This window comes from Emericellopsis cladophorae (genome assembly GCF_022114955.1).
Source record: "Emericellopsis cladophorae strain MUM 19.33 chromosome Unknown NODE_32_length_265932_cov_108_382166, whole genome shotgun sequence".
Taxonomy (NCBI): domain Eukaryota; kingdom Fungi; phylum Ascomycota; class Sordariomycetes; order Hypocreales; family Bionectriaceae; genus Emericellopsis; species Emericellopsis cladophorae.
Genome location: NW_026250957.1, coordinates 131935 through 158591, shown reverse-complemented (window position 1 = coordinate 158591; position 26657 = coordinate 131935). Strand labels below are relative to the sequence as shown.

At 45.7% G+C, this 26657-nt stretch overlaps 3 protein-coding genes across 3 annotated transcripts; 1 reads left to right on the top strand and 2 right to left on the bottom strand.

Annotated features, from left to right (window-relative positions):
• Positions 1-18787: 18787 nt before the first annotated feature.
• On the bottom strand, positions 18788-20011 carry J7T54_002860 (uncharacterized protein; the record flags this gene model as incomplete). The annotated part of the gene is made up of 1 exon (XM_051507489.1): positions 18788-20011. The coding sequence occupies one exon, from the start codon at positions 20009-20011 to the stop codon at positions 18788-18790; it is 1224 nt and encodes a 407-aa protein (XP_051361319.1).
• A 441-nt stretch (positions 20012-20452) lies between these two features.
• Positions 20453-21016, bottom strand: J7T54_002859 (uncharacterized protein; the record flags this gene model as incomplete). The annotated part of the gene is made up of 3 exons (XM_051507488.1): positions 20453-20488; positions 20574-20801; positions 20963-21016. The coding sequence occupies 3 exons, from the start codon at positions 21014-21016 to the stop codon at positions 20453-20455; spliced, it is 318 nt and encodes a 105-aa protein (XP_051361318.1).
• Positions 21017-24989: 3973 nt separating this feature from the next.
• J7T54_002858 (uncharacterized protein) lies at positions 24990-26335 on the top strand (the record flags this gene model as incomplete). Its single annotated transcript, XM_051507487.1, has 3 exons — positions 24990-25126; positions 25183-25749; positions 25876-26335. 3 exons carry the CDS (start codon positions 24990-24992, stop codon positions 26333-26335), a joined length of 1164 nt encoding a protein of 387 aa, XP_051361317.1.
• Positions 26336-26657: the final 322 nt, after the last annotated feature.

Sequence of the window (26657 nt, the reverse complement as noted above, 5' to 3'; positions counted from 1 at the left end):
GCGTTATAGTCTCGCCGCTAACCCTTTTATATAGCTAATTAACGATACCGACGTTAAGGCTAAGGTAGCCGAGGCTAAGAAAGAGGCCGCTATTATAAGCTCTTAATCTATATACTATATACTTATTATAAGGTATCTAATCTTTTCTTAGAAAAAGAAAAGAAATAAAGAAATTTACCGCCGCCGCCGCTATAAATTACTAACGTTCGCGTAACGTATATTTAATAAGTTTAGCTTACTTACTATAGAAAAAAAAGGCCGACGACGCTACCGCTATTATTATAAGTTCCCCTATCTATATCTTCGGGTCTTTAGCTAACTATCTTATAAAGGCTAAAACTATAGATTACTACCGCTACCGAGGCCGAGGCTACTATAAGTTCTTTATTTAGTTATATAGAAGTCGTTATTATTTTATTTAATAAAAAGAAAATAAGGTTGAAAATAAGGCTAAGACCCTTAAAAGCGAGCTTATTAAGTAAGTTTTATTATTTATTAGCGAGTTTATAATTAATTCGTTATATAATCGCGACGCCCCTTACGATAAGTACCTCGGGTACCTTATCAATATCTATCTAAGCTACTATAAGTTTATTACCCCTAGGGAGGTAGACTATCGTAATAATAGTAAGGGTAAGAAATAATATAATTATACTAAGCTCGCTATATACTAACTTTATCTAAGTCGCTAGTACTAAGTACTAGAAGTATACTAATAATAGCTAGGCTTATAAGCTTATTAGAGGTACTTAAATATACTCCCTAGCGGTAAAGCTATACGCCGACCACGTGAGTCGCCTCTATATCGCTATAAGGTATCTACTAACTTATAACTAAACCGATAGGATTACGGCCCTAGAGCTTAAAAAGCTCCGGGCCGTTATAAAAGAGAGGGCTAAGAAAGCTAAGACTACCCTAGCCGCTACCGTTATTAGTACTCGCGGCTCGCGCGCCGCTACCTCGCGGGAGGTAGCTTCGTTATCGCGGCGTATTCGCTATGCTAATAAGCTAGCTACCTAATAACTAGCGCTATTAGAGTAGATCGCCCGGTATCTTTACGCCGAGGATATAAGTCTTACTTTTCTTTTTATCCTTACTTAATACTTATTACTAACTCGCTAGTAGTTCGTGCCGCTCCCGCCTCTATCGGATAAGGAGATAACTAAGGAAGATAAGTCTAAAGAGGATTAATAATAATAATATTTATCTATCTATCCGTGCCCTTATACTATAACCTCGCCGCGCTTTTATAATATAACGTAGCGTTATTAATTTTATTATAATTAATTCCCTTAGTACTTATTTAATATTTTTTATTTTTTTTATTTTTATATTTACCCTAGCTCCTTTCTTTTTTTTTATAAACTTATTACGATATCGCCGCGTAAGTATTACTTATAATCCTCGATATAAATAAAGTCTATAAAATCCGATTTTTTTTAATAAGTATTTTCGCTATTAGGGTAATCTTTTAATTTTATAAAATATAACCTTCGTTAGCTATTATATCGGTAGCCTATAATATATTTTATTTTTTATATTAAATTTTCGAAAAAAAAATAATTACTTAGCTTTATTAATACGAGTTTACTATTATAATAAGGTTCTAATAATAATATATTAAATATATTATAGACTTTAATTACCGATAGTAATCTAATCTTATATATAAAGCTATAGTTATTAATTATTTCCTAAATCTAGTATAATCTTATATATTTTTTACGAGCTTATGGCTAAGTCGCTAGAAGTTTAAGTTCTTCGTAGAAATTAATACTTAGTCTTTTACCTAAAAAGTTCTTTATAATTATTTCCTATTATAATACTTAGCGTAATATTCGCTAGCTATATAAAGCGATTTCGCCGCCTCCTTATAGCTTTTATATAAATAATTAATCCTTTTATCTATAGCCGCTAAAATCCTATCTATATTTACTATAGATCTAATATTTCTTAATTAAAATCCTTATAATAACTTTATAAATAACTCGCTAAGAATATTATATATAGCCGTATTATATATAAACTTAGCTAAGGGTAGTTATTATACTTAATTAGTTTAGTATTTTATATAATAGGTTCGTAAGTAATATAAAAGGTTCTAATTCTATTATTCTATCTAACTATCTATTTATAGGTAGAAAGATATACTAAGCCGCTGCTTATAAACTAATAAGTAATAAAAGCTTCGCTAGAAATTACTTATAAATAAGACTCCTTTATCCGATATAATACCTTCGGATATTCCGTACTAAGAGAAAATCCTCTCGAGGAATAAGGTCGCTAAGCCCTCGTTATTAATTATTTTCGTAATTATAATATAATATATATATTTCGTAAAGTAATTTATTATAATAAAAACTATATCTTTATTCTTATCTAGCTTTATTAAAAATAATAAGTCTATAATAAAGTCTATCGAGATCTCTAACTAAGGGCGATCTAATATTAATAATATTATAAGGTAGCTATATAATTAATATAGTCTAGGCTTTATCTTTTAATAAGTATTATACTCCTTAATATAATATTTTATATCTTTTCTTATACCTCCTTAATAATAGTCTTAGCGTATCCGATCTAGTATATAGCGTACTCCTTAATAACCTATAGTTAGATCGCTATAAGTTAGCTCTAGAATCTCTAGGCGTGCTAACTCTAGTATAAATACTTTATTATTATAATATAATAAGCCTCTTTTATTAATACCCTAACTTCTTAATACTCTAGCTAGACTTTCGTAAGAGTTAGTAGCTTAATTTTCGCGTATTTATTATATAAAAGTATCCCTTTATTAAGTATTAAGTAACTAAATTATTAAGTTTACTTTTTTTAACGAAGTTATAATAAAGCTCTTACGAGTCCCTTACTTATTAATTAAAGGTAATAAGTCCTCGCTAGACGCGCGTTAAAGCTAAGCGCTTTATAATTTAGTTATTAGTCCTATATTCCTATCTTAGGCTCGGCTTCCTAGCTTTGACCTTATAGCGATTACTTTATTTATATAAAGGAAAACTAAGAAATATAATTTCTATAACTAAGCGATAATATAAATATTATAAGCTTTTTAAGTATTCTTTATTCTTCTTAGAGTTTTTATTATATTTATAACCTTATTACGAAAATATTATAAAAAATAAAAAATTTATTATTTCTTACCTAACTTAATTCTCTTTTATTTTAAAGATTAGCCTTTTAAGATAACGCGTTTATAAGGTTTATAGCCTTAGGCTTATATTCGATCCTAAAGTTAAACTTAGATAGCTTATCTAGAGCCTAAGCTTATTTATTAAATAGCCGTGTCTTCTTAGCGAGATAGCTATAATTTAAGTAATCTATAATAATATAAATCTTATAATTAGCGTAGGCTAAATAATATCTCTATACCTCGAATAACTCTATAATCGCTAGTATCTCTAAGTCTAATATCGGGTAGTAGAGCTCTAGCCCCCTTAACTTTCATAATATATATATAATAAGGTACTAGCGATCTCGATATAATTATAAGAGAATTATATTAATAATAAAATTAGATATATTTATTTTTATGTTAATTAAAGCCTTTAGGTCGAAATACTTTAAAATCGGTTTTTTAAAGAATAATTATTTAAGTATTTTAAATACTTCGATCTCGCGGCTTTCTAATTATATTAGCCTTTTATAATTATTTTTTATTATATCTATTAATAACGCTATAATCTTATTATAATTCTTAATAAATCTCTTATAAAAACCCACGAAGCTAAGGAATAATAATATCTCCCTTATATTACGAGGTTCCGGCTAGTTCGCTATAGTATTAACGCGGTCTTACTCTATCTCGATTCCCTTTAGCGAGATTACGAAGCCGAGGAAGGGTATTTACTTTATTAAGAACTCGTACTTCTTAGGGTTAGTAAATAGCCCTTAGTCCCTTAATCGCTATAATACCTCGCGAATATATTACGAGTGCTCGGTAAGGTTATCGCTAAATACTAAGATATTATTTAGATAGATAATATAGGTATAGTCTATAAGTCCTTATAATATATTATTAATATACTCTTAGAAAGTTATTAGCGCGTTAGTTAGCCCGAAAGGTATTATAAAATATTTAAAGTACCTATAATAGTAACAAAATACTATCTTTTATTTATCGCCCTCGCGGATATATAGCCGATAATATATATCTTTTAAATCGATCTTTATATATAGCTTCGTTACTTATAGGCGGTCTAGAATCTAATTAATTAGCGGGATTAATACACGGTTACGGCGAGTTATCTAATAAGCGCTCGATAGTCTATATATAAGTATAATTTATTAGTTCTTTTCTTTAGTATAAAGAGTATAAGAGCTCCCGCCGGGCTAATCGACCTCTTAATCTATCCTTTAGTTATAGCGTTATCGAGGTATTCGCGGAGAGCTTATAGCTCTTTATCGGCGAGATTATAGATAGGTCCCTATAGCGGTATTTTATTAGACTCGAGGTCGATAGCGTGCGTGCGGTCTCTAAGTAGCGGTAACTTACTTACTTTCTCTTTATTAAATATATTAACGAAGTCTTTATATTTAAGCGGTAATACCGCCGCTACCTTGCTATTATTGTTTTTATCTTTTAACTTAGGTAGAACTTAATAAGCTACTTCTAATAAGATTATTACTCTTAAGGCTCGTATTACGCGGCGAATCTACCGCGGACTTAAGATAAGTTCGAAGTCTTTTTTTATTAATAGGTAATTCTACTTTCCTTATTATTATAATACTTATAGGTCTATGAGTCTAAACTAGTCTAGTCTTAGTAATATATTATTAATAAGGTCTACGATAACGATATAAAGTTAGTTCCTCTTTATAATACCTTAGTTATTTATAATCTCTATTATCCTTATATACTCGCTATATATTATTATAGGTTTCCTATCCTTACCCGCTTTTATAAAAGGGGTAGTTAGTAATAACGCGTCGAGGTCGCTAATATATCGCGGGTTAATTAAGGTTAGGGCTCTTATATTAAATACTACTAATATATTCACTTAAGATCCGCCCTTTCGGACCTTAATCTTCTAGGTAAATAACTCCTTATTATCGCGACTAGCGCTTTCTTAGGCGTAGCGTGCGTTTAGGGGTTCTATATTAATATCCGCTACGGGTGCGTTACTACCTCGCTACTATATTAACGTGCTATCGCGGACTAATAATAGCTATTAATATTATTAATAAGCCTAGTATTTATCTATAGTATGGCTGTTTATACCGCACTCCTTATAAGGTAGCTACGTATACGCTAACTTTATATAGGAGCCTCTATACTTCTAGTATTCGAGTCCGCGGCTTATAGGCTACGAGGTTAGTATAAATTCGCGGCGTAAAGGATTCTCTCCCTCTCGCGGTGTCTAATAGTTCGATAGCTATTATAGGTATTAATAGTAAGGTCTATAGTTATTATAACTTCAGCGGCTCTAGCGTGGCGCTTTAAGATTATCTATATTAAGAACCTCGCGGCGAAGTTATTACTAAGTCGTAGGGACCCCGTTACTAATAGTCCGGTCCTAGTATTACTATATTATATTTAAGAGCGCTTAATAAACTCGATCCTTTTTTAAGCCCGGATTTGGTAGTTCGGCTTTAATAACTTCCTAGGTATTAAGGAATAATTAGCCTTTCTACTATTTATATATTAAGTAACTAGCTAGCTATTTATATATATCGAAATAACGGGCTATTATATCCGGGCTCTAGTCCTTTAACTATCGCTTAGTTATCGGCTAGGTGAAATATTCTACTTCTCTTTATTACTATATATAGGCTATCTATCGCGCTTAATATTACTTTTTAGGTATAAGCTAGCGTAGAGAATATATATCGAGTCCTCCGCGAACTAGTTATTAGACGCTATAAAGATACCCTTAAGGTTAATTAAGAAAGACTATAATTCTAATTAGTTATTTCTATAGTATTATAGTATAAGTAAATTAATTTTTATAAATTAATCGTAGCGAGCTTACTTCGGGCGTGCTTTAACTTCGATAGGAGGTACGTTCGAGATTAACGGGTTCCTAAGGAGTTCCGCGTTATATAGGGGGTCTTCGCTATATTAAAGGGCTTCTAAGTATTTACGCTTCTTACGATCTACGTAGACGCGATATACCTTAAGGAGATATTAGTATAACTGATTGCTTTCGAGATCGCTAGGAGGTCGCTACGCGCTTAGTATTAGTATTATCTATAAGGCTCTTATTACCGGCGAGAGGGTCTATACCGTTAGAATTTCGACCTAAGGTCTTTCTACGGGAGATCCTTACTATATAGCTACGTTTTCGTAACGTCCGCGCGATTAATTAGAGGCTTATATTCTAACTATTATACCCTTTATAGTCCCTTCTTCTAAATATTAGAATAAAAGAGATTAACCTATTAGAACTAGGTTTAATAAAGAGAGTAAGAAAGTATATAATATCGAGAGGGCGTAGCTAGATCGTTACGAGTACGGGGTCCTTAGTAACTATATTAATCTCTTAATCTTCTTAGAAATATTCCTCGGCTATAAAGGTTCTTCCCTCGGTACGCCCTTATACACGTGACCTAATTAGGGCTTCCTAAGCCACACCTAGCCACAGGGCCAGTGGCTTCAGCCACCCCTGATACTTATAGTAACCTTTGTATATAATATATATCTAACACGAGTACTCGTAGTATATTCGCGAGGTATTATAGCGATTAAGGGACTAAGGGTTATTTACTAACCTTAAGGAGTACGAGTTCTTAATAGAGCGAATATCCTTCCTCGGCTTCGTGATCTCGCTAAAGGGAATCGAGATAGAGTAAGACCGCGTTAATATTATAGCGAACTAGCCGGAACCTCGTAGCGTAAAGGAGATATTATTATTCTTTAGCTTCGCGGGTTTCTATAAGAGATTTATTAAGAATTATAGTAAGATTATAGCGTTATTAATAGATATAATAAAAAATAACTATAAAGGGCTAGTATAATTAAGAAGCCGCGAGATCGAAGTATTTAAGACGCTTAAATAATAATTCCTCGAAGAATTGATTTTAAAGTATTTCGACCTAGAGGCTTTAATTAGAGTAGAAATAGATATATCTAACTTCGTTATCGGCGTAATTCTCTCGTAATCGTACTAAGATCGCTAGTACCTTATTATATATATATTATAGAAGTTAAGGGGGCTAGAGCTTTATTATTTAATACCGGACTTAAAGATATTAGCGATTATAGAGTTATTTAAGGTATAGAGATATTATTTAGCTTACGCTAATTATAAGATTTATATTATTATAGATTACTTAAATTATAGCTATCTCGCTAAGAAGACGCGGCTATCTAATAGATAAGCTTAGGCCCTAGATAAGCTATCTAAGTTTAATTTTAGGATTAAATATAAGCCTAGGGCTATAAACCTTATAAATATATTATCTCGAAAGGCTAATTTTCGAGATAAAAGAGAATTAAATTAAGTAAGAAATAATAAATTATTTATTTTTTTATAATATTTTTATAGCGAGGTTATAAGTATAATAAAGACTCCGAGAGGAATAGAGAATATTTAAAAAGCTTACGATACTTATATTATCGCTCGGCTATAGAAGTCATATTTCTTAGTTTTCTTTTATATAAATAAAGTAATCGCTATAAGGTTAAAGCTAGGAAGCCGAGCCTAAGATAGGAATATAGGACTAATAGCTAAACTATAAGGCGCTTAGCCTCGGCGCGCGTCCGGCGAGGACCTACTACCTTTAGTTAATAAGTAAGGGACTTATAAAAGTATTACTATAACTTCGCTAAAAAAGGTAGACTTAGTAACTTAATTACTTAATACTTAATAAAAAGACGCCTTTATATAGCGAGTACGCGGAGACTAAGCCGCTAACTCTTACGAAAGTCTAGCTAGAGTACTAAGAAGTTAGGGTATTAATAAGAGAGGCTTATTATATTATAATAATAAAATATTTATACCGGAGTTAGTACGCCTAGAGATTCTAGAGCTAACTTATAGCGATCTAACTATAGGTTATTAAGGAGTATACTATATACTAGATCGGATACGCTAGGATTATTATTAAGAAGGTATAAGAAAAGATATAAAACGTTATATTAAGGAGTATAGTATTTACTAAAAGATAAAGCCTAGACTATACCGACTATATAGCTACCTTATAGTATTACTAACGCTAGATCGCCCTTAATAAGAGATCTCGATAGATTTTATTATAGACTTACCGCTTTTAATAAGGCTAGATAAGAATAAAGATATAGTTCTTATTATAGTAAACCGCTTTATAAAATATATATATTATATTATAACTACGAAGATAATTAATAGCGAGGGTTTAATAACTTTATTCCTCGAAAGGATTTTCTCTTAATATAGAATACCCGAAGGTATTATATTAGATAAAGGAGTCTTATTTATAAGTAGATTCTAGCGAAGCTTCTATTACTTATTAGTATATAAATAGCGGCTTAGTACGTCCTTCTACCTATAAATAAATAGTTAGATAGAACGGTAGAATTAGAACCTCGAGTATTATTTACGAACCTATTATATAAAATACTAAACCGATTAAGTATAGTAACTACCCTTAGCCGAGTTTATATATAATATAGCTATATATAGTATTCTTAGCGAGTTACTTACGAAGTTATTACGAGGATTCTAACTAAGAAATATCGGATCCGTAGTAAATATAGATAGGATTTCGGTAGCTATAGACGAAAAGATTAGCTATTTATATAAAAGCTATAAAAAGGCGGCGAAATCGCTATATATAGCCGGCGAATACTACGCTAAGTATTATAATAAGAAATAATCGTAAAGAACTTTCTAGGTAAGAGATTAAGTACTAATTTCTACGAAGAACTTAAATTTATAGCGACCTAGCTATAAGCTTATAGATAAATACGTAAGACTATACTAGATTTAGGAGGTAATTAGCGACTATAGCCTTATATATAGGATTAAGTTATTATCGGCGGTTAAAGTCTATAATATATTATTATTAGAACCATATTATAATAGCGAACTTATACCGATAGAGCCGAGTAATTACCCTTTCTTTAAAGATCTAATATAAGAAGTAAAATATATTATAGGTTATTAATATAACGGCCGACGAAGGTTATATCTTATAAAATAGAAAGATTACCCTAATAGCGAAAATACTTATTAAAAAAAATCGGATTTTATAGACTTTGCTTATATCGAGGATTATATAAATACCTACGCGGTAATATCGTAATAAGTTTATAGGGAGAGAGAAAGGAGCTAGGGTAAATATAGAAATAGAAGGGGGCGAAAGACGCTAAATAGGCGCTAAGGGAATTAATTATAGTAAAATTAACGATATTACGCTATAAAGGCGTAATAAGGTCCTGGCCCGCGTCAAGGCGATGGCCAACAACATGTCGGGCGCACAGTAAGTTGAGCGGCGTGCTGGCTTTCTTCGGCAAACTTGGCTTTCTTGAGCAGACGTGCTTGGGTGGGAGGCACCTATGCGTAAAGAAAGTCACTTGCGTTGCAGGCAGCGAACAAGCGGATAAATTCGTTTCCTGGGAATGATTGGTTAGTTACAGAGATTGGGGCCCAATATCCTAGAGGCTACCTTGAATGCGGTGGTGCACGGCGAGCAAAAGCGAAAAAGCGAGCATGATCGGTGCGCGTGAGGGCGGCCGGGCCTGCGTTGTGTGGGTGCAGAAACGGGGGGTTCTTTCGCGGGCGATTCCCATCGGACAGGGATTTTCCTACGTCACCTCCCTTGGGTCCCGTCGTGACCCCCGACCTGTGGAGGACAGCGCTAGAAGGTTGTCAATGGGACATGATCCTTCGATACTGACTGCAAAAAAATAGGTGCTCTGCGCAGACGAAACTGACAGCTTTCCCTCGAGATGATGCAGCCACACGTCTAGAGTCAAGCGTTTCGTTGTGCACTCGGTTGTTTTTTGTCCAAGCCCAGCCAGCCTGACGGTTCGAGCTAGCGCCATTCCACGGAAAAGATCTGCGATAGCATGCCGTCTCAGCCGAGCCGGAGACCGATGGAGTGCCGACGTGACGAGGCGCGCATAATCAGCATCGACGGTCGACCCAGTTGGGAAAACACGGAAGTGCGCCTATATGAACCGGCAACAGCGGAATCCGGGGCGCCGACAGCACTCCAAAGCCCTTGAATTGATGCCACCTACCTGTCTCTTCTCCACGACTGGACCATCTGCGTGGTTGATCTGCGTTGCTGGCCAGGGCCTCTTGAGCCTGCCCGGGACACGAAAACCGCGACAGCGCCGCGTCCACGACAACCGCAATCGACCACGGGGCCAGACCGAAGGTCACGTTGGCCGGTAGGCGATGTGTTGTGCATCCTCTCGCGCCGACGAACTAAACCCCGGCCAGGAAGGCGGACACTAAGGTATCAGGACTAGCGTGCATGCGCATTGGGGCTGGAACTAGCCACGGCACTTGCTGGCCGTCTGCCGGCATCAACGTGCCATGGGACCTTTTGTCTCCCAACTTCAAGCCTGCGGCGGGCACTGGGCTGCCTCCCGCCGAGCAAAAGACCAATGCATGTGGTATACGCCACCCACCTGGTGCCACAGCTATCATTGTCTGTCGGTCATAGTGTTGAATTCATGTCGTACGGCACGCTGCTGATACCACGACAAAGGGTCCCTCTGTCACTTGCGCCATATCCTCCCTATCGAGGTTGTTTTGGGGGACCAACACACGGATTTCGGCAACCTTTCACACACCACGCAGAGGAACTTTTGGAGATAACAGATGTGAGGAAACCAGCCTGGGCGGCAGCACGGGAGCACATGACGAGGGTGACGGACCTCCCTGTGCTCCCAGTGCCACGGTCATCGAGCGCGGCGACGCATCGCGTATATGAGACCGAGCAGTTCCCGTGCTGTATTGTCTCCTCGCCTCCCTGCCCTATGCCACAGCCAGCGCGCGAGAGCACCCAAGAAACAAACGTCTCACAGTCACCGAGAGAACCCCACCCGTCGCCATGGGAATCAAGGACGTCTTCCGCACCCGGGCGCAGCCTATCGACGGCGTCGAGGCGTCTGGCTCCGACGTCCATCCCGGCGTGGGCGAGGTTGGCAATGCAGACAGCGAGCTGCGTAACTTCTCCAAGCAGCACAAGTGGGATCCCTTTCTCGAAACGGAGAAGCTCGACAATATCGACGCAGCCATCGCCTCGGGCGATCCGGAGAAGGAGGCCGCCCTCGACGGATCCCTCATCCAAGAGGACTCGCCCTACTACGAGGTTCGCATCTCGGTGCCCCCCACAGACACGGACATGCCCATCAACACCATCCGCGCGTGGACCATTGGCGCACTCATGTGCACCATTGTCGCCGGCTGCAACGTCTTGCTCAACATGCGCCGCGCACCTCTGACCATCACATCCACCGTCGTCCAGCTCATCGCCTACCCCGTCGGCTGCGGCTGGGCCAACATGGTGCCCGGAAGGACCTTTCGCCTCTTTGGCCATGAGCTCTCTCTCAACCCGGGCCCCTTCAACGTCAAGGAGCACACCATCATCACCATGATGACCGCAGCGGGTTCCGTAGCCTCGTACACCATCGACATCCTGCTCGCCCAGGAGATCTTCTACGGCCAGGACTTTAGCTGGGGCTACCAGATCCTGCTCACCATGTCCACCCAGGCCATGGGTTTCGGTATGGCCGGTATCTCGCGTCGCTTCCTCGTCTGGCCCTCTTCCATGGTATGGCCTGCCGTCCTCGTGACGACGACCGTCATGTACTCGCTACATGACCACAGACCGTCAGACCCAGCACAGACCAACGGCTGGAAAATTGGTCGCTACAGGTTCTTTTTGCTTTGCTTGTCGCCCTGCTCACCTGTGTCTGGGAGTGGGTGCCCCAAGTCTTCGCGCAGTTCCTGCAGCTCTTCATGTTCGCCTGCTGGATCGCTCCCAACAACGTCGTCGTCAACCAGATCTTTGGTGGCCAGACGGGCCTGGGTCTCCTCCCCGTCTCGTTCGACTGGAACGTCATCTCCGGGTTCCTGCTCAGCCCGCTGCAGACACCAGCCTTTGCCATTGCCAATGTCGGCGCCGGCATCGTCATCATGATCGTCGGTGTCTGGGCTTGCCTGGGCCGGCCCCGACTTCTACCGATACCTGCCCCTGGCCGCCAAACAGAATTTTGACAACCACGCCCAGCCCTACAACACGTCGCTGATTCTCAACCCAGACTACACGATGAACGTGACGGCCTACAAGGATTACTCGCCCATCCTGCTGGGGCCCGCCTTTTCGCTTAGCTACGGCATGGGCTTTGCTGGGCTCACGGCTACCCTCACGCACGTCGCCGTCTTTTATGGCCCCGACATCTGGCGCCGCGCCCGCAACGTCCGCTACGAGGAGGCCGACATTCACCTCAAGCTGATGCGCAAGTACAAGGAGGCCCCCGAGTGGTGGTACCTGGTTGTCTTTGCCATTAGCTTCGGCGCGGGCATGGCTGCGTCGATCGCCTGGAGCACGCACCTGACATGGTACATGTACATTCTCGCCATCGCCATTCCGGCCTTCTTCATGATTCCCATTGGCATTATCCAGGCCATCACCAACCAGCAGACAGGCCTCAACATTGTGGCCGAGATGATCTTTGGATACGTCTTCCCCGGCCGCCCCGTCGCCATGATGCTGTTCAAGAGCTACGCCTACATGTCGACTTACAACGGCCTGACATATTTCGGATATGAAGGTCGGGCACTATATGAAGATCCCCCCCCGCAGCATGTTTGCGGCCCAGGCCTTTGCCGTCTTCTGGCTCTCCATTGTCCAGATTGCTGTGTACAACTTTCTGCGCGGTAACATTGACGGCATCTGCACAAAGTACCAGCCGCAGGGCCTCACCTGCGCCAATGCGCGCACATTCTACAACGCCAGTGTCATCTGGGGTGTTATTGTCAGTATTCCTCAAACCAAACGCCTCGTGTGCTCACAACTAACCCATCTCCAGGGTCCCCGTATCGTGTTTGGTGCTGGTAGCATATACTCCTGGGTCAATTGGTTCTGGTTCATTAGCTTTGCCTTGCCAGTGATCCAGTACTTCATCGCCAAAAGGTACCCGCGAAGCTGGGCGAGATATGTCTTCTTCCCGGCTGTCTTTGGTGCGGCTGGCATGATCCCCCCCGCGACCATGTGGTACCTCGCTCAGTATGTTATCGTTGGACTCATATTCAACTGGTGGATCAAGAAACGTTACCTTGGCTGGTGGTGTACGTACCCCCGTGTCTCGCCACCTCTCGTTTGCTGTTACTTACTGACGTTTCAATCCAGCTCAATACACATTCACTCTGTCTGGCGCGCTCGATATTGGTACAGCTCTTTGCATCGTTGTCTCGGGCATCGGTCTCGGGCTCAGCAGCACAGACTTCCCCTCGTGGTGGGGGAATACCGTGCCCTTTAATAACCTTGACGCACTAGGGACGGCCGTTACGAAGACATTGGACCCAAACAGTGGTGAAATTATCGGTCCGAAGCATTGGTAGGTAAAATGTTTGGGTTTCCGAGGTACGTAGAAGATATATTCAAGTTCGCGACATTCCTTTGCCTCGGAGTCATCTATACTCTCTACGTCGCCAGCATCACTGGGCTCAAACAGCACCTCCTTCCCAGCTGCTCAGATCCAGCCCTTGTGCTTCTCACTTTTCACCTCAACCTTGAAATCAAACGCCTTCGGGTAGCTCAAGATGCACGGTTTAGACTTGACACCTGCTGGGACTGGCTTGCCCGTCCTGCCCAGCGATGGGCGTACTTTGAAGCATGCGAGCGAGTGGACAACGTTAAGGAAGAGGCTCTAATCGGCGAAGAAGCGACCTGGGCAAATCCTAGGACCGTAACCAAATGCCTCGACCATGGGGTCTGGCTGGTTTATGGGCTCAGGAAACGCGTAGGGTCGAACGACTCAGGATCAGCGTATACCGACGGATCATGAAGGAACCATTTTGCTACGGGGAGAAGCATAGTATCCTTTGGAATATGGTAACCGTCACAGTCGAAAGCTTCGATAATAAATGCTAATATCGAGATACTAGGGAAGAATGATACCTAGACTTCGTTTGGCGATTTTACTACTTATTAGAGATAAAGAGTTACGTGCGAAACTATATTTAGATGAGTTACCGTAAAGTACAAATACTTGCTCGCCCAACATTCAAACACTGAAGCCCTTAGATCCCAAAGTACCAAGTTCATCCGCGCTTCACAACCCTTTCCGCTTTTCGCACCCCCTTTTTGTCCCCTTTTCCCTGGCTTCACGTTCATCACCGCCACGATGAGGGCCTGGAAACTCTGCCTGGCTCTGGTAGCTGCTAGCGCACAGGCTGACCAAGTTCCCTTGGCCCGCACCGCCAAGGTCGGCTACCTCAACATGCCGCACCAAGACCAGGACGATAATACCCTCAACCCCATGCAAAAGCTTCCCACATCCTCCGCAAAGCTGATTTCCATCGATGACATTCGTCCCGTGCCGGATGCTGATGGCAATCCTCGCTGCTGTCCAGTGGGCACTGTCAACGACGGAACTGGCTGCGTCTTCCCCGAGTCCAGCATCTGCCCTGAGGGAACCAAACTCATCGGCAACCTCTGCATGACCAACGCTCCGCCCAGTTGTCCCGATGGCCTACACTTTGACGGCCAGGTTTGCGTCTCGAGGGAGCCGCCGCGTTGCGAGCCAGGGACCAAGTTCAACGGACGTCTTTGTGAGACCGAGTCCAAAGCGTCCTGCCCCCGCGGAACGTACTTCAACGGCAAGAACTGCATTTCCGATGTCCCCGTTGGGTGTCCCCCTGGTCACAGCCCCGCTGGTCGACCTTTGACGGTCAAAGCTGCGTTGCACCCCAGCCACCTGTCTGTGGCAGAGGCTTGACCTTCAACGGCAAGACTTGTGTCTCCGAGGCTCGTCCTAATTGCTCACCACAAACCTATTTTGACGGCCGCCACTGCACGCATAAAAAGGGACCCTCGTGCCCCAAGGGTACCGTATTTGATGGCACTATTTGCGTGTTCCCTGGCCGTCCCAATTGCGAGAATGGTACCGTATTCGACGGCCAAAGATGCGTCGGAAACGCGAAGCCTAAGTGCGCGAACGGTACAGATTTCGACGGCGAGGGCTTCGTGGCGAGGAAGAAGCCTACGTGTCCCCGTGGCACCGAGTTCAACGGCGAGGTCTGTATCTCCAACACCAAGCCTGCCTGTCCTCCTGCTACGGTCCAAAAGGGTGCCAAGTGCATCTCGAAGAAAAAGCCGTCCTGTGGCACTGGACTTGTACTTGACTCAAACAACGACTGCGTCTCGAAGAAGCAGCCCAAGTGCGAGGATGGGACGCTCTTCGACGGCAACAGATGCGTCGCCGGCAAGGGAAGCGCTGACTGCTATGCTTTGAATGTCTGCCCACCCGTTGCGATGGGAGCGTTCCCCATGCCAAACAAGCCAGCAGATGATGAAATCGAGGACGACTTTGGTAGAGGAGAGGTCACTGTCACCGAGGAGATGTCTCCTGAAGCTACTGCTGAAGATGAACAAGCCGATGATTCACCATCTCCTGCTGAAATGGTCGATGACGATGATGTCCTCGACTCCGGAGACCCTGACGAAGAAGAAGAGGAGTACTCGTATTGAGCGCGGTCGATTGACGACTCCTGAAAGCTTCTTCGTCACGATCCAATGTGGCACGGACGGCTTGGACATATCGCGGTAGCTTGCCAAGCACTACTAACCTTAGGTCAATAGCGGATCTCCCTTTTGGCCCCTCTGGCATCATATCAAACATCTGACATCTATCTTTTGCTTTATTTCTCATTTCATGTCTTTTCCCTCTACAATTGAGGAGATCATTCAATTTCTCAAGGAACCCTGGCCGACCAGTCCCGTGGGGCACGTTATATACAGAACCGCTTATTAATCTATTATATAGCCTAGTCTTTACTCCACTATAGTTAAAACGAATAATTTACATCGTTTTTCCTTGCTATAATTTTAGAATAATATACCTATTCCTATGTTTCGATATAACATGCGTTCTCTAGTTAACTATATAGCGCTTATATACTCTTTAACTAAAAAAGGAAAACAATCTTCGCGAGTGTCTACCTGAGGCTTCCAAAAGGTAGGTCGAGTCTGGCTGTCCTAGTGTCAGATGAGAAGACTCCTCGCCGCAAGAGATCATCTGGCAAATCGCATCGCTAGAGCAACACACCCATCGTCCGACGTGCTGAGATCATCCGGTTCACGAGACAGCTTCTCTGCAGAATATTGCGAGCTCTCCCCAGAACCACAATGGTCGATGAAAAGCATAGAACGTGAAGCAGCACAATGTCGCCAAAGGAAAGAAGGCGGGTTTTGAAACAAGAGCAGTACAACAGCCTAATGAGTCGATGTGAATCTAACAGTTGCCAAATGGTCAGTGAATGGCCATATTACGATGAGAGCTATGTCAAGAAGCATTATTGAACGCGGTGCTCGAAGTGCAGCTACGCTCGGGCGGCGGACGCCATCAGCATACAGATACACGAACGGCCTCTGCCGCATAACCGCCTAGAGGCATCCTTAACTGTCTTTGAGCTTCTGATCATGGCGCGATACGACTACCTTTCTTCAATTAACCGTATTGGGATCGGCATATTGCTCGCACCAGCAACCTCGAAGCGAATATACTCCTGCAAAATACAAGGCTCTATCGACGTACTTCTAGCCGTTCAGGACAAATTAGCGCATAATAGCGCTTTCGGAGAATAAGTCGCATGAAGCAACGCATCGAAGAGGGAAGAAAGTGGGAAGCGTCACGGTTCAGGAGCGTGTCTGCTGAACGCTCTACGTTACCGCTATTATGACCAGAGAGCCCGCTCCTTTATTAATGTCCTCGATTAGGGTGAGAAGGTCGAAGGAAAATACACGTATAAATTACCCACAAAATCATCTTCTCTGCAAAAGTCCTCGCGTAGAGAATCATAGTATCCTAGTGGCCCGTCTCCTAAAATTATCATAGCAAGCCAGTTAATAAGACTAGTAGATATACCTCTTGGCGAGTTTAAAACGCTTGGCTCTATGCCGTTAGGCTATCGTATCTAGTGGTAGAATATTCTTATCCAGCTTCGAGCTCCTTCGATCAATCTGAATACTGCCGGGGCCACCTATGCAATCCTCTAGTTTACCCACTAGGCGGGACCCCGAGGGAGTTATAATATTCTTCGAGAAAGTCACGTGTTCTTCGAAGACACCGGAATTTCCCGTGCTCTTCTTAAGGGCTTGATAAGACCTTAAAAGGCATTAAAGACAATTGGCAGGCTTATTATACGCTTCATACTAATCTCCCTCGCATGTCGAATTAACATATTAACACGGGACGAACATTTACGGGAGAGACGTTTGGAGTTTCTTAAAAGTACTAAGGAAACCAGTATAGAATAGCTTGAGAATCTTAGCGAGAAGCTGTACGTGTCCACCGACCATGGGGAAAGGGCGGAGCTTAGCGATAGGATTCTCACCAATACTCTAATTTACTCCTTATCACTCTATCTCGACTCTCCGATCTTAAGGGTTCTTCTTCTTATATTAAATCAAGTTTATGACTTCTTGCGATACTCTATCTTAATCCAGGAAACAAAACAACCAGCGAGGCTAGTTATTTTGTTTAAATGACTTACTGTACCAACGATGGCAGCGCCTCTCTTACAGGGTCTACTAGGTCGTGGCCGAGATAATCGTTCAAAAAGGAGATACGCCCTTGAACAGTGTTATAATGAGACGGTGGCCCGTATTTCAAGCGTCCTCGGACTGGAGAAGGGTGTCGCCCGCCTATGACAACTGGGTGACTGCGGACGCCACCACTTTCGGGGCGAAATAGCGTCTGGTGTTTTATTCCAGCCTCTTAACGACGAGCTCCTCGTCAATGGCGTCACACTGACCCGCCTACCGACTGAGTATGAGAGTCGTAGTCTGTATCAGGTCCTGTTTGGGCATAAGGCTGTCGAAGTTAAGCCCACGGCCATACCAGGCATGCGGTTCTCGGCAAGGAATAAGGTTGAGGGGTATACCTTGAATTTCGGCATATTCCCAGTATCTGAACTTCTCCTTCAAGCGCAAGGCCACGATAAGCACGTGCACGAGCTCGTCCCACGTAATTGTCTTAAGCACTGCTTTCCCGTCGCGGTCGTCGAAGAATACGTTCACTAGTACAATGTGGAGAGCAAACTGGTGATCTTGTGCCAGCAGAAGAGCCCCTGGGATCTATCTAATCCGGCTTGGGTTCTAGAGGGCACCGAAGCTGAGGGACTTTGGGTTTCGGGCGCCGAAGATGGAAGCCTGATCATGTTCGAAGCAAAACGGCGGAATTTATGGAGATGATACTGAAGCCTCTTGAGTATCGTTTCCATATGCACGGCATCTTCGACTCGCGAATTGGCTTGGTTAGGATCGAGCCTCCTCTGCTGTATTGAAATCGGACAAAATAGGGAACTAAATACTAGGAAACCTGTAATCCATAAATGAATAACAGTGCGAGATCTATCAAACAGGTGGAACTGTGAGCAAGCAACAGTCAGCTTGCCCAACAATGGAAACTCCGGAAAGGAAATCATGAGAAAGAAACAAACAGCGAGAGTCTGAGGGTATCCGTCACACTGGTGGTTTTAGCTAAGGAAATCTGAACGATTTGTCCATGCTCGCAGATAGCTGCAGTTGTAAGTAGTTGGCATGAACATTTGAAATGCCTACGCATCGGCTGATAGTTGCAGGTCAGGTAAGTAGCTCTTCGGACTCACTATCCAGATCTCGCCCATACCCTCCGCCTCCTCCTCATCAGACGCGGCGGTATGTGAACTGTCCACCATATGCCATCCAGCCCGTCGTCGTCATGGCCCGGCTCATCGGCCCGTCCGCTACCAACATCAGCCGCCTCTCCTCCCTCCCCTTGCCTCTCTTCTTCCGTCGTCGTTACATGCTCCTCGGCCACCGTCGCGCCCCGAACGAACCTCGTCATCTGGCCCAGCGACATCATCTGCTCCGCGACGACCCACCAGAGCTCGTCCACCAGCACCTCGGCGGCCGCTTTGAAAACGGGCTTAAACCAGTTCCTTTCCCCACAGCCAACATGAGTTTCTTCTTCTTCTTCGTCGTCGTCCTCCTCGACGATCCCCTGCTCCGTCTCCGCGGCCGCGACCAGCAGGAACGGGACGTCGCCGGATCGCCAACGCGGCTTCTCCTCATGCGCCTCCTTCGCTTCCGCCGGCGACGTCCGCAGCACCGAGGCCACGGCGGCGGGTGACGCGCAGAGGAAGACGGGTAGATCGAGACCCGACGGGAGGACGCCAGACTCGCGCATGGCGCGATAACTGGCGCGCGCCTTCTCAACCCAGTCTCCTCCCGTCCCCGCCTCCCCCTTTCCTTCCTCGCCCTCGGCGTCTTCGTCGTCGTCGTCCATCTCGACCCAGCGGATCTCAAAAGAGCGTCGCGCCTCGGCGATCTCGTCGGCCGGCTGCCCTTCCTCCTCCAACGCCTTCTGGATCGGCATCTCCGCCATCTCCCGTGCGCGTGTGTGGAATTTGGCCACGTCCGACTCCGGCATGGCGGCGACGGCACTGGAAGTACAGAACGCGACGAAGCCCCAGGCTCCGCCGCCGTCGCCGCCCGCCCGTTTGCGCCAAATCTTGAGCCAGTCGGGGGGAGGTGGCGGAGGCCGTTGCCGCTGCTGCTGCTGCTGCTTTTGCACAGACGACGATGACGACGCGGTGGCGGCAGAAGAAGACTCTTTCTCAAGCCTAATGCGGCGCAGCTGCTCTTGCCACACGACGTGGGCCATGTCCATAACGCCGTCCTCGCCGAGCGCTTCGCGGAAGCCGGCCTGCATCTTGGCGCGCTCCTCGTCCGACAGCGCGGCGTCGTCCGCGGGTGTGGCGTGGGCATACCGCTGGAAGTTCCAGCCGGGCGGCCAGTAGGTGCTGGCGGCATCGGTATAGGAGGTGAATGAGCTGGACGATTTCGACATGGCTCTGGGTCGGAGGCGGGGTGGATAAGGTAAGTAGTGAGTTGGTAGGGTGCACGAGGGCGAGATTGATTGAGTGCAGGGGCCTACGGGCCGGGGGTGTAAGCGGGTTTTTAGTACCTAGAGAGACCGACTCAATATCCGACATGGAGTGAACAAACGCGTCTACGGCATCGATAAGGTGCACAGGGTCCACGTCAACATGGGATGTCCATAGCTCACGACGGTCTAAACATAATTGTAGCTGAGGAATGCCACTGAGTTGCGATAGACTTTAGAGCACTGGTACCAAGGTTGCGCTCGATGGTCGAAATAGACTGTGACGGGCCTGGAGAGGAGGCAGAGCCAGGGAAATCTCGAATGACGACAGTTGGGCCAGCCTTTGCGGCAGGATATAGTCAGCCAGATGCGTCAGGAGAAACTCGCTTGATATGTAGAACGTGTTTAAGCCGTAGAAGATATGGATACCTTCTTCGTACCCTACAATGCCCCCAAAGAATGGAGTTATTAGCAAAAAACCATCCGCTGGCGGTGTCTGAAGGAGGAGGCATGCGCTGAAACTTACGCCTGGCGACACGAGAGAATCCAGCTCCCACGACCACATCCGCGGTGCTTGGTGGTCCCTGTCCCAAGATCTGTTCCCATGCACAGCCCTGGCGCTCGAGGCGCGCTGAGCCGGCCCCAGCATTAGGCGGTCCAGCGCCAGATCCATGTGCACGGCGTGGTCCCCAAAGGTCTCCATGAGAATCTCGTGGCGGAACTCAGCCGGAAGGCGGAAGAAGGAGCTCTGGCGCTGAGACTGAGAGGCACTGCGACCAGCAGGGGACGTGATGGACCGTGGGCGTGGCGATGGTAGGGCTCACAGTGGTGAGGGCGTAGTCGTACGGGGCTGCTTTCGAAGCGCGCGACCTAGCCAGTGCGTGACTCGTTGACACATCGCATTGCTGTGCGAACCATCACGCTCTGTACCGCGCTCGACTCGTTGCTGCTATTCATGGCGAGGTGCATTGGATGGTGTAAAGAGGTTGATTGATCAAGAAAGCGACCATGTTGCGACAATGATCTTGCTCCGTGTATTCACTGTGGGGTAATAGCCTATTCGACCCTAGCCCCAGCCCATGCAAATGAATATTAAATGGCATCAGTTCATGCTTGGTCTGACGATTCCTACCGCGAACTAATACCATTATTCAGTCCTCGCTTCATAGCCGCCCTTCATGGGCCAAGCTTGCCAGGGCTGGATACTGAACAAATATACATGTAACGTCTCATTATGCCCAGCCGACCTGATTCGATTTGAAGCAAGCTTATGGCTGAGGATGAGGCTGCGTGGAGGATTCTGACCGAGCCTCACCAACCAACCCCCTGGAAAAGAACCAGAATATTCAGCAAGCGGCACAGTCAGCATGTAAAAATAAACGGTTTATTTTTGCGGCCCTTGTCAAGGGGATAGCACAGACTGGAACACAGCACTGGGAGGCTAGAATTAGTACCTAGAATCCCGCGTCTACACATATCATGTCAGCGCCAAAAGACGCCACAGAGGCTCCCGGGATTGTTGGACTTGAAATATGCCCGGTTGATTTGCTTCCACCTTCTCCAGAAGCCGATCAGTTAACGAATGCGCGACTGGGGACGACTTCATGCGCTGCGCGGAAGTGAACGGCGGTCTGGATGTCACGCTCTCGATCGTGGAGACTGTTCACCATGAGGGGTCGGGCCTAGCCAGGGCGCGATGTGCCGCCGATGCTCACAGGTGACACAGGGACTGCGCGGCACAGGTCAGCCGTTTTACTGCTTCCGACAAGCAGAGACCAGTACTCTTGCTCGCATCGTGGTCGCTAACGATACTCCGGAGCATTCGAGGGCTGCTGCACAGCGGTGCATCGACCCTGGGTCCGGGTGGAGGACGTCCAGGCCCCAGGAGCGCGCTCTGCTGAGCTTTCTGGCCGGCCGGGCTCCTAGAGGCCCGACCGTTGGTCGGCGCGTCTTATATTTCGTCTTGTACGAGCCTCTGCATAACGTTATGGTGACATGGAGCAGACGCCTTGGGGGCGTGGCGATAAGGTACGGTTGAGTTGCTACGCTAACGGCTGGTAGCCGCGTCAACGTGTCGCGCGCCAGACGCGTAGACGCGACGTCTCCGCACCAAAATGTACCTGGGAGTATCGGACGGAGCTGCCTGATGTTCAATGTCCCCTCCCCGCACTGGCTCTATCAAGCCTTGCCTTCCTACGTCTGTGACTCGAGCGATACAAGTAATGATCTCCCCATTCGTGTGGTTGGGGGCGCCCCATCGCTCGCCACGGCCATGTCGGTGCTCCTTACGACTGTGACCCCGTGCGCCCTGTCCAGTATAGAGCACGGCCGGGCTTGTCTCAGACGCCCAGGCTCGCGCCGAGGCGTAGGTAAGGCTACGCGTTTCACTTTAGGAGATACACAAAGACATTCCTATTCGACTCAACGATACGTGCTTGATTGCTTCGCGTAGCTCATATTTACAAGTATGAAGATGATGATGAACAACAGCTCAGAAGAGAAGGAAGATGATGAGTTCTCTATCTAAAGAACATGCTGATGCTATGAAAAGAAGGAAGAACGCGATAGCGCGAAGATGCTGCCTTTGTGGGCAGCTGTGGGCCGAATGTATGTGTCAGAACTGGGTTTGATGAAGAGAGTGAGAAGGTGCACAATGTCTAGAGGGCGCAGCTAGACCGCTGCGAGTACGGGGTCCTTAGTGACTGTATTAATCTCTTGATCTTCCTAGAAGCATTCTTCGGCTACGAAGGTTCTTCCCTCGGTACGCCCCTATGCACGTGACCTAATTAGGGCTTCCTGAGCTATATCCAGCCATAGGGCTAGTGGCTTCAGCCACCCCTGATGCCTATAGCAACCTTTGTATGTAATATATATCTAATAGAACGCCCCTCTCCACGTATACCGTCCTCGGCATCCACGCATACGCGGCGTATTTATAGCGACTATACTAAGTCTATACGGCGAGGCTAGTATTCGGTAGTTTTATCTTATCTTTAATTAACTCTAACCGTATAATTAACTTTCCTTTAACCTATCTTATTATAGCGTTCTAACCGCCCGGTAGATTAATTCGCTAATATTATTAAATCTTCCTTATATCGCTAATCTTATTCTTTTTTTTTTCTTTTTCTTTACCCTTTCGAATAAGTATATAGCTTAATGCCTCGTTATTACGAATTCGCCGCTAATATATAATAGTTTAATATTCCCTATACTATCGCCGCTATTATAGTAATAATAATAATACGTAAGTACTACCCTTACTATATAACGCGTATCGCGTATACCGCGCGCTTATAGCGCTAATATAGTAGTAGTAGATATACTATCTATATACCTACGCCCCCGCCGCTACTAATAGTAATAATAATAATATAAGTTTAAGACCTTAATATTCTTACGTAGCGAGGGCGTTATATACTCGCACTCTCTAATACGAAATCTTAGATAACTAACTCTCTTTACGCTAAGGATGCCGCCGAGGGTATTACTATAAGTCTCTTTTAGCGCGTTTAATATATTCGCGTTATAGTCTTATTACTAACCCTTTTTACGTAACTAATTAATAATACCGACGTTAAGGCTAAGGCCGCTAAGGCTAAGAAAGAGGCCGTTATTATAAGCTCTTAATCTATATATTATATACTTATTACGAGGTATTTAATCCTTTCTTAGAAAAAAAAAAAAAAAAAAAAAAGTTCGCCGTTATTATTATTATAAGTTACTAACGTTCGCGTAGTATATACTTAGCGAGTTTAGCTTACTTATTATAAAAGAGAAAGGCCGATAACGCTACCGCCGCTACTATAAGTTCCTTTATCTATATCTTCGGGTCTTTAGCTAACTATCTTATAGAGGCTAAAGGTATAAGTTACTACCGCCGCTAAGGCCGAGGCTATTATAAGTTCTTTACTTAATTATACTAAAGTCGTTATTAATTTACCTAGTAAAAGGAAGATAAGGCTAAGGGTAAGGCTAAGACCCCTAAAAGCAAGCTCGTTAAGTAAGTTCTATTATTTATTAGCGAGTTCGTAACTAATTCGTTATATAGTCGCGGCGCCCCTTACGATAGGTGCCTTAAGTACCTTATTAATATCTATCTAGGCTATATAAGTCTACTACCCTTAGGGAGGTAGACTATTATAACGATAGCGAGGGTAAGTAATAGCGTGATCGTACTAAGCTCGCGGCGTACTAATTTTATCTAAGTCGCTAGCACTAAGTGCTAGAAGTATACTAATAACGGCCGGGCTTGCGAGCTTACTAAAAACACTCGGATATACTCCCTAGCGGTAAAGCTATACACCGATCCCGTAAGTCGCCTCTATATCGCTATAAGGTAGTTACTAACGTATAACTAGACCGATAGGACCACGGCCCTAGAGCTTAAAAAGCTCCGGGCTATTACGAAAGAGAGGGCTAAGAAAGCTAAGATTACCCCCGCCGCCGCCGCTACTAGTCCTTATAGCTCGCGCGCCGCTACCTAGTAACTAGCGCTATCGGAGTAGATCGCCCGGCGTCTCTACGCCGAGGATATAAGTCTTACTTTTCCTTTATCCTCGCTATATACTCGTACGATACTAACTCGCCGGTAGTTCGTGCCGCTCCCGCCTCTATCGGACAAGGAGATAACTAAGGAGGACGAGTCTAAGGAGGATTAATAGTAGTATCTATCCGTCTATCCCGGCCCTCGCGCTAGGGGTGGAACGGAATTCCCTGCACGGCCCTGCACGTGCCAGCTTGGGCGCTCATTACTGCTGGCGCTCTCACCCCGCCAAGGTGCTGTGGCGTCGCGTATCAGCGAGGTCAGCCTTGGCTGAAGCGCACGGAAGTATGTACACCAGCACGGCTCTTCAGCCTCATTTCATTAAACAAGGTACTTTGACTTGCACAGCGCTGCTCGACCATCTCAGCCGCCGTCATTGCTCCCTCTGCGCACATCATGGACACAGCTGCTAGTGACACCGATGATCCCCAACTTCACCAACTCACGTACAAGCGCGCCCAGTTTGTCACCTGCCCAGCATGTCGCCATGGCGGCACCACCGTTCTAGCAAAGGAACGCCTCTCCGGATGGCGGTGAGTCTGCGGAGCACTGGCTGCCCAAGATGACAAGCGCAAGCTGACTGCAGTAGGTATGTAGTAGGCACTGGCGTCACCCTCGTCTTCGCGCCCCTCACCATGGGGATCATGCTATACTTCCTGCCGCTAGTATTCAGACCTCAGTTCGTCACCCACTCCTGTCGTCGCTGCGGCCTACGCCTCGCCATCGCTACAGCCGGCCTAGGCGAGTCTCAGTATACTATACCTATGGACGTCGAGGACCATTGTTTTGTCCCGGCGCCGGAAGACTGGCGACCTGACCTTGCCCGGCTACCTGGTGGTATACGCGTCGCCAAGTCGCCGTTAGGACCGCGCCCTGAGATACCCGAGCCAGAAATGAAAGTCTGCAGTAAGCGCTTCATTAGGTGCCATCCGCACGCGAGGCTTGTACTTCTGGCCGGCAACACGGCGGGCAAACCCATTCGTTGTATACGAGCGGGTGGCAACGACGCCAGCAGCCGCCGGGCTCATCAGCTGTCTTCAAGCATCAGCCATCGCGATACAGAGGAGGTGCTCTATGAAATTCACATTTCGAACGCCCGTATCACGGTTATGATGCGACCGCCGCCGGAGGACGCCGTCACGGAGGAGTGGCCATTGTATACGAATAATCAGGGTGCTGCCAAGCAACAAGAACCAGCACGAGTAGCAGCAACAAGCGCACAAGCGCCACAGCCCTTTACTGAAGCATGTCACATCTGCTTTTCCCCAGGCTACGACCGTAGATACTCCTCCGTCATGTACCTTCCGCCCCAATCAACCTCCGGCAGTGAGACCGCCCATATCAACAACGTCCCGCCCCACCAGCGTACACAGTTCTCAGCCGCCATGCCCATTTGGCGGTGGCAGTCGTCCCAGGGTGGCCTTCTCTGGGTATCTCGCCGCTTTCGAGACGCCGATATGGCGGCGCTCGAGACGAGACTCTGCCTCGTCGACGATTATGGCCGGCTCGTGGCGGTCTTGGATAACTGGAACGGGGTGCGCTTTTCGTCGGTGGAGGCTCACCAGTCTGGCGGCACCGGTGGCGACTCGGGTCGCCGGAGTGTCCTAACCCTATATGCGGATCTTGACGCGGCCCTGCTGGGAGAAGTGTTGGGGAGCCTGTGTGCTCTAGCCTTACAGGTTTGGCGTGTCACGGCCGAGCTCAAGAAGGAGAAGGATGAGAGAAGGCAGGATAATGCTTGATGCACGTAGATTCAAAGGCCATTCAAGCACGAACACAAATCCACCCTGTGCCACCTGCTCGCCTCCGCCGTATCTGTCCAGGGAAGCATCCTCTGGAGCGAGAGGCGGTGGATTCTCGACCTGGTGCCTTTCTATCACTTTGACCGCACAAGTCCAGCAGCCATGCGGCCGGAACTATATGATAGGATGGCCAGGGTGATGCGGACGCACGCCGCCTCGAGCCTTGCCTGTTAATTTGGACGTGCGCGGACGACGCCCGCGCTGCTCGGCGGAACCAGGAGTTTCTCCTAGTTGCCGAGTGACATAACCTCCTGTGGAATGG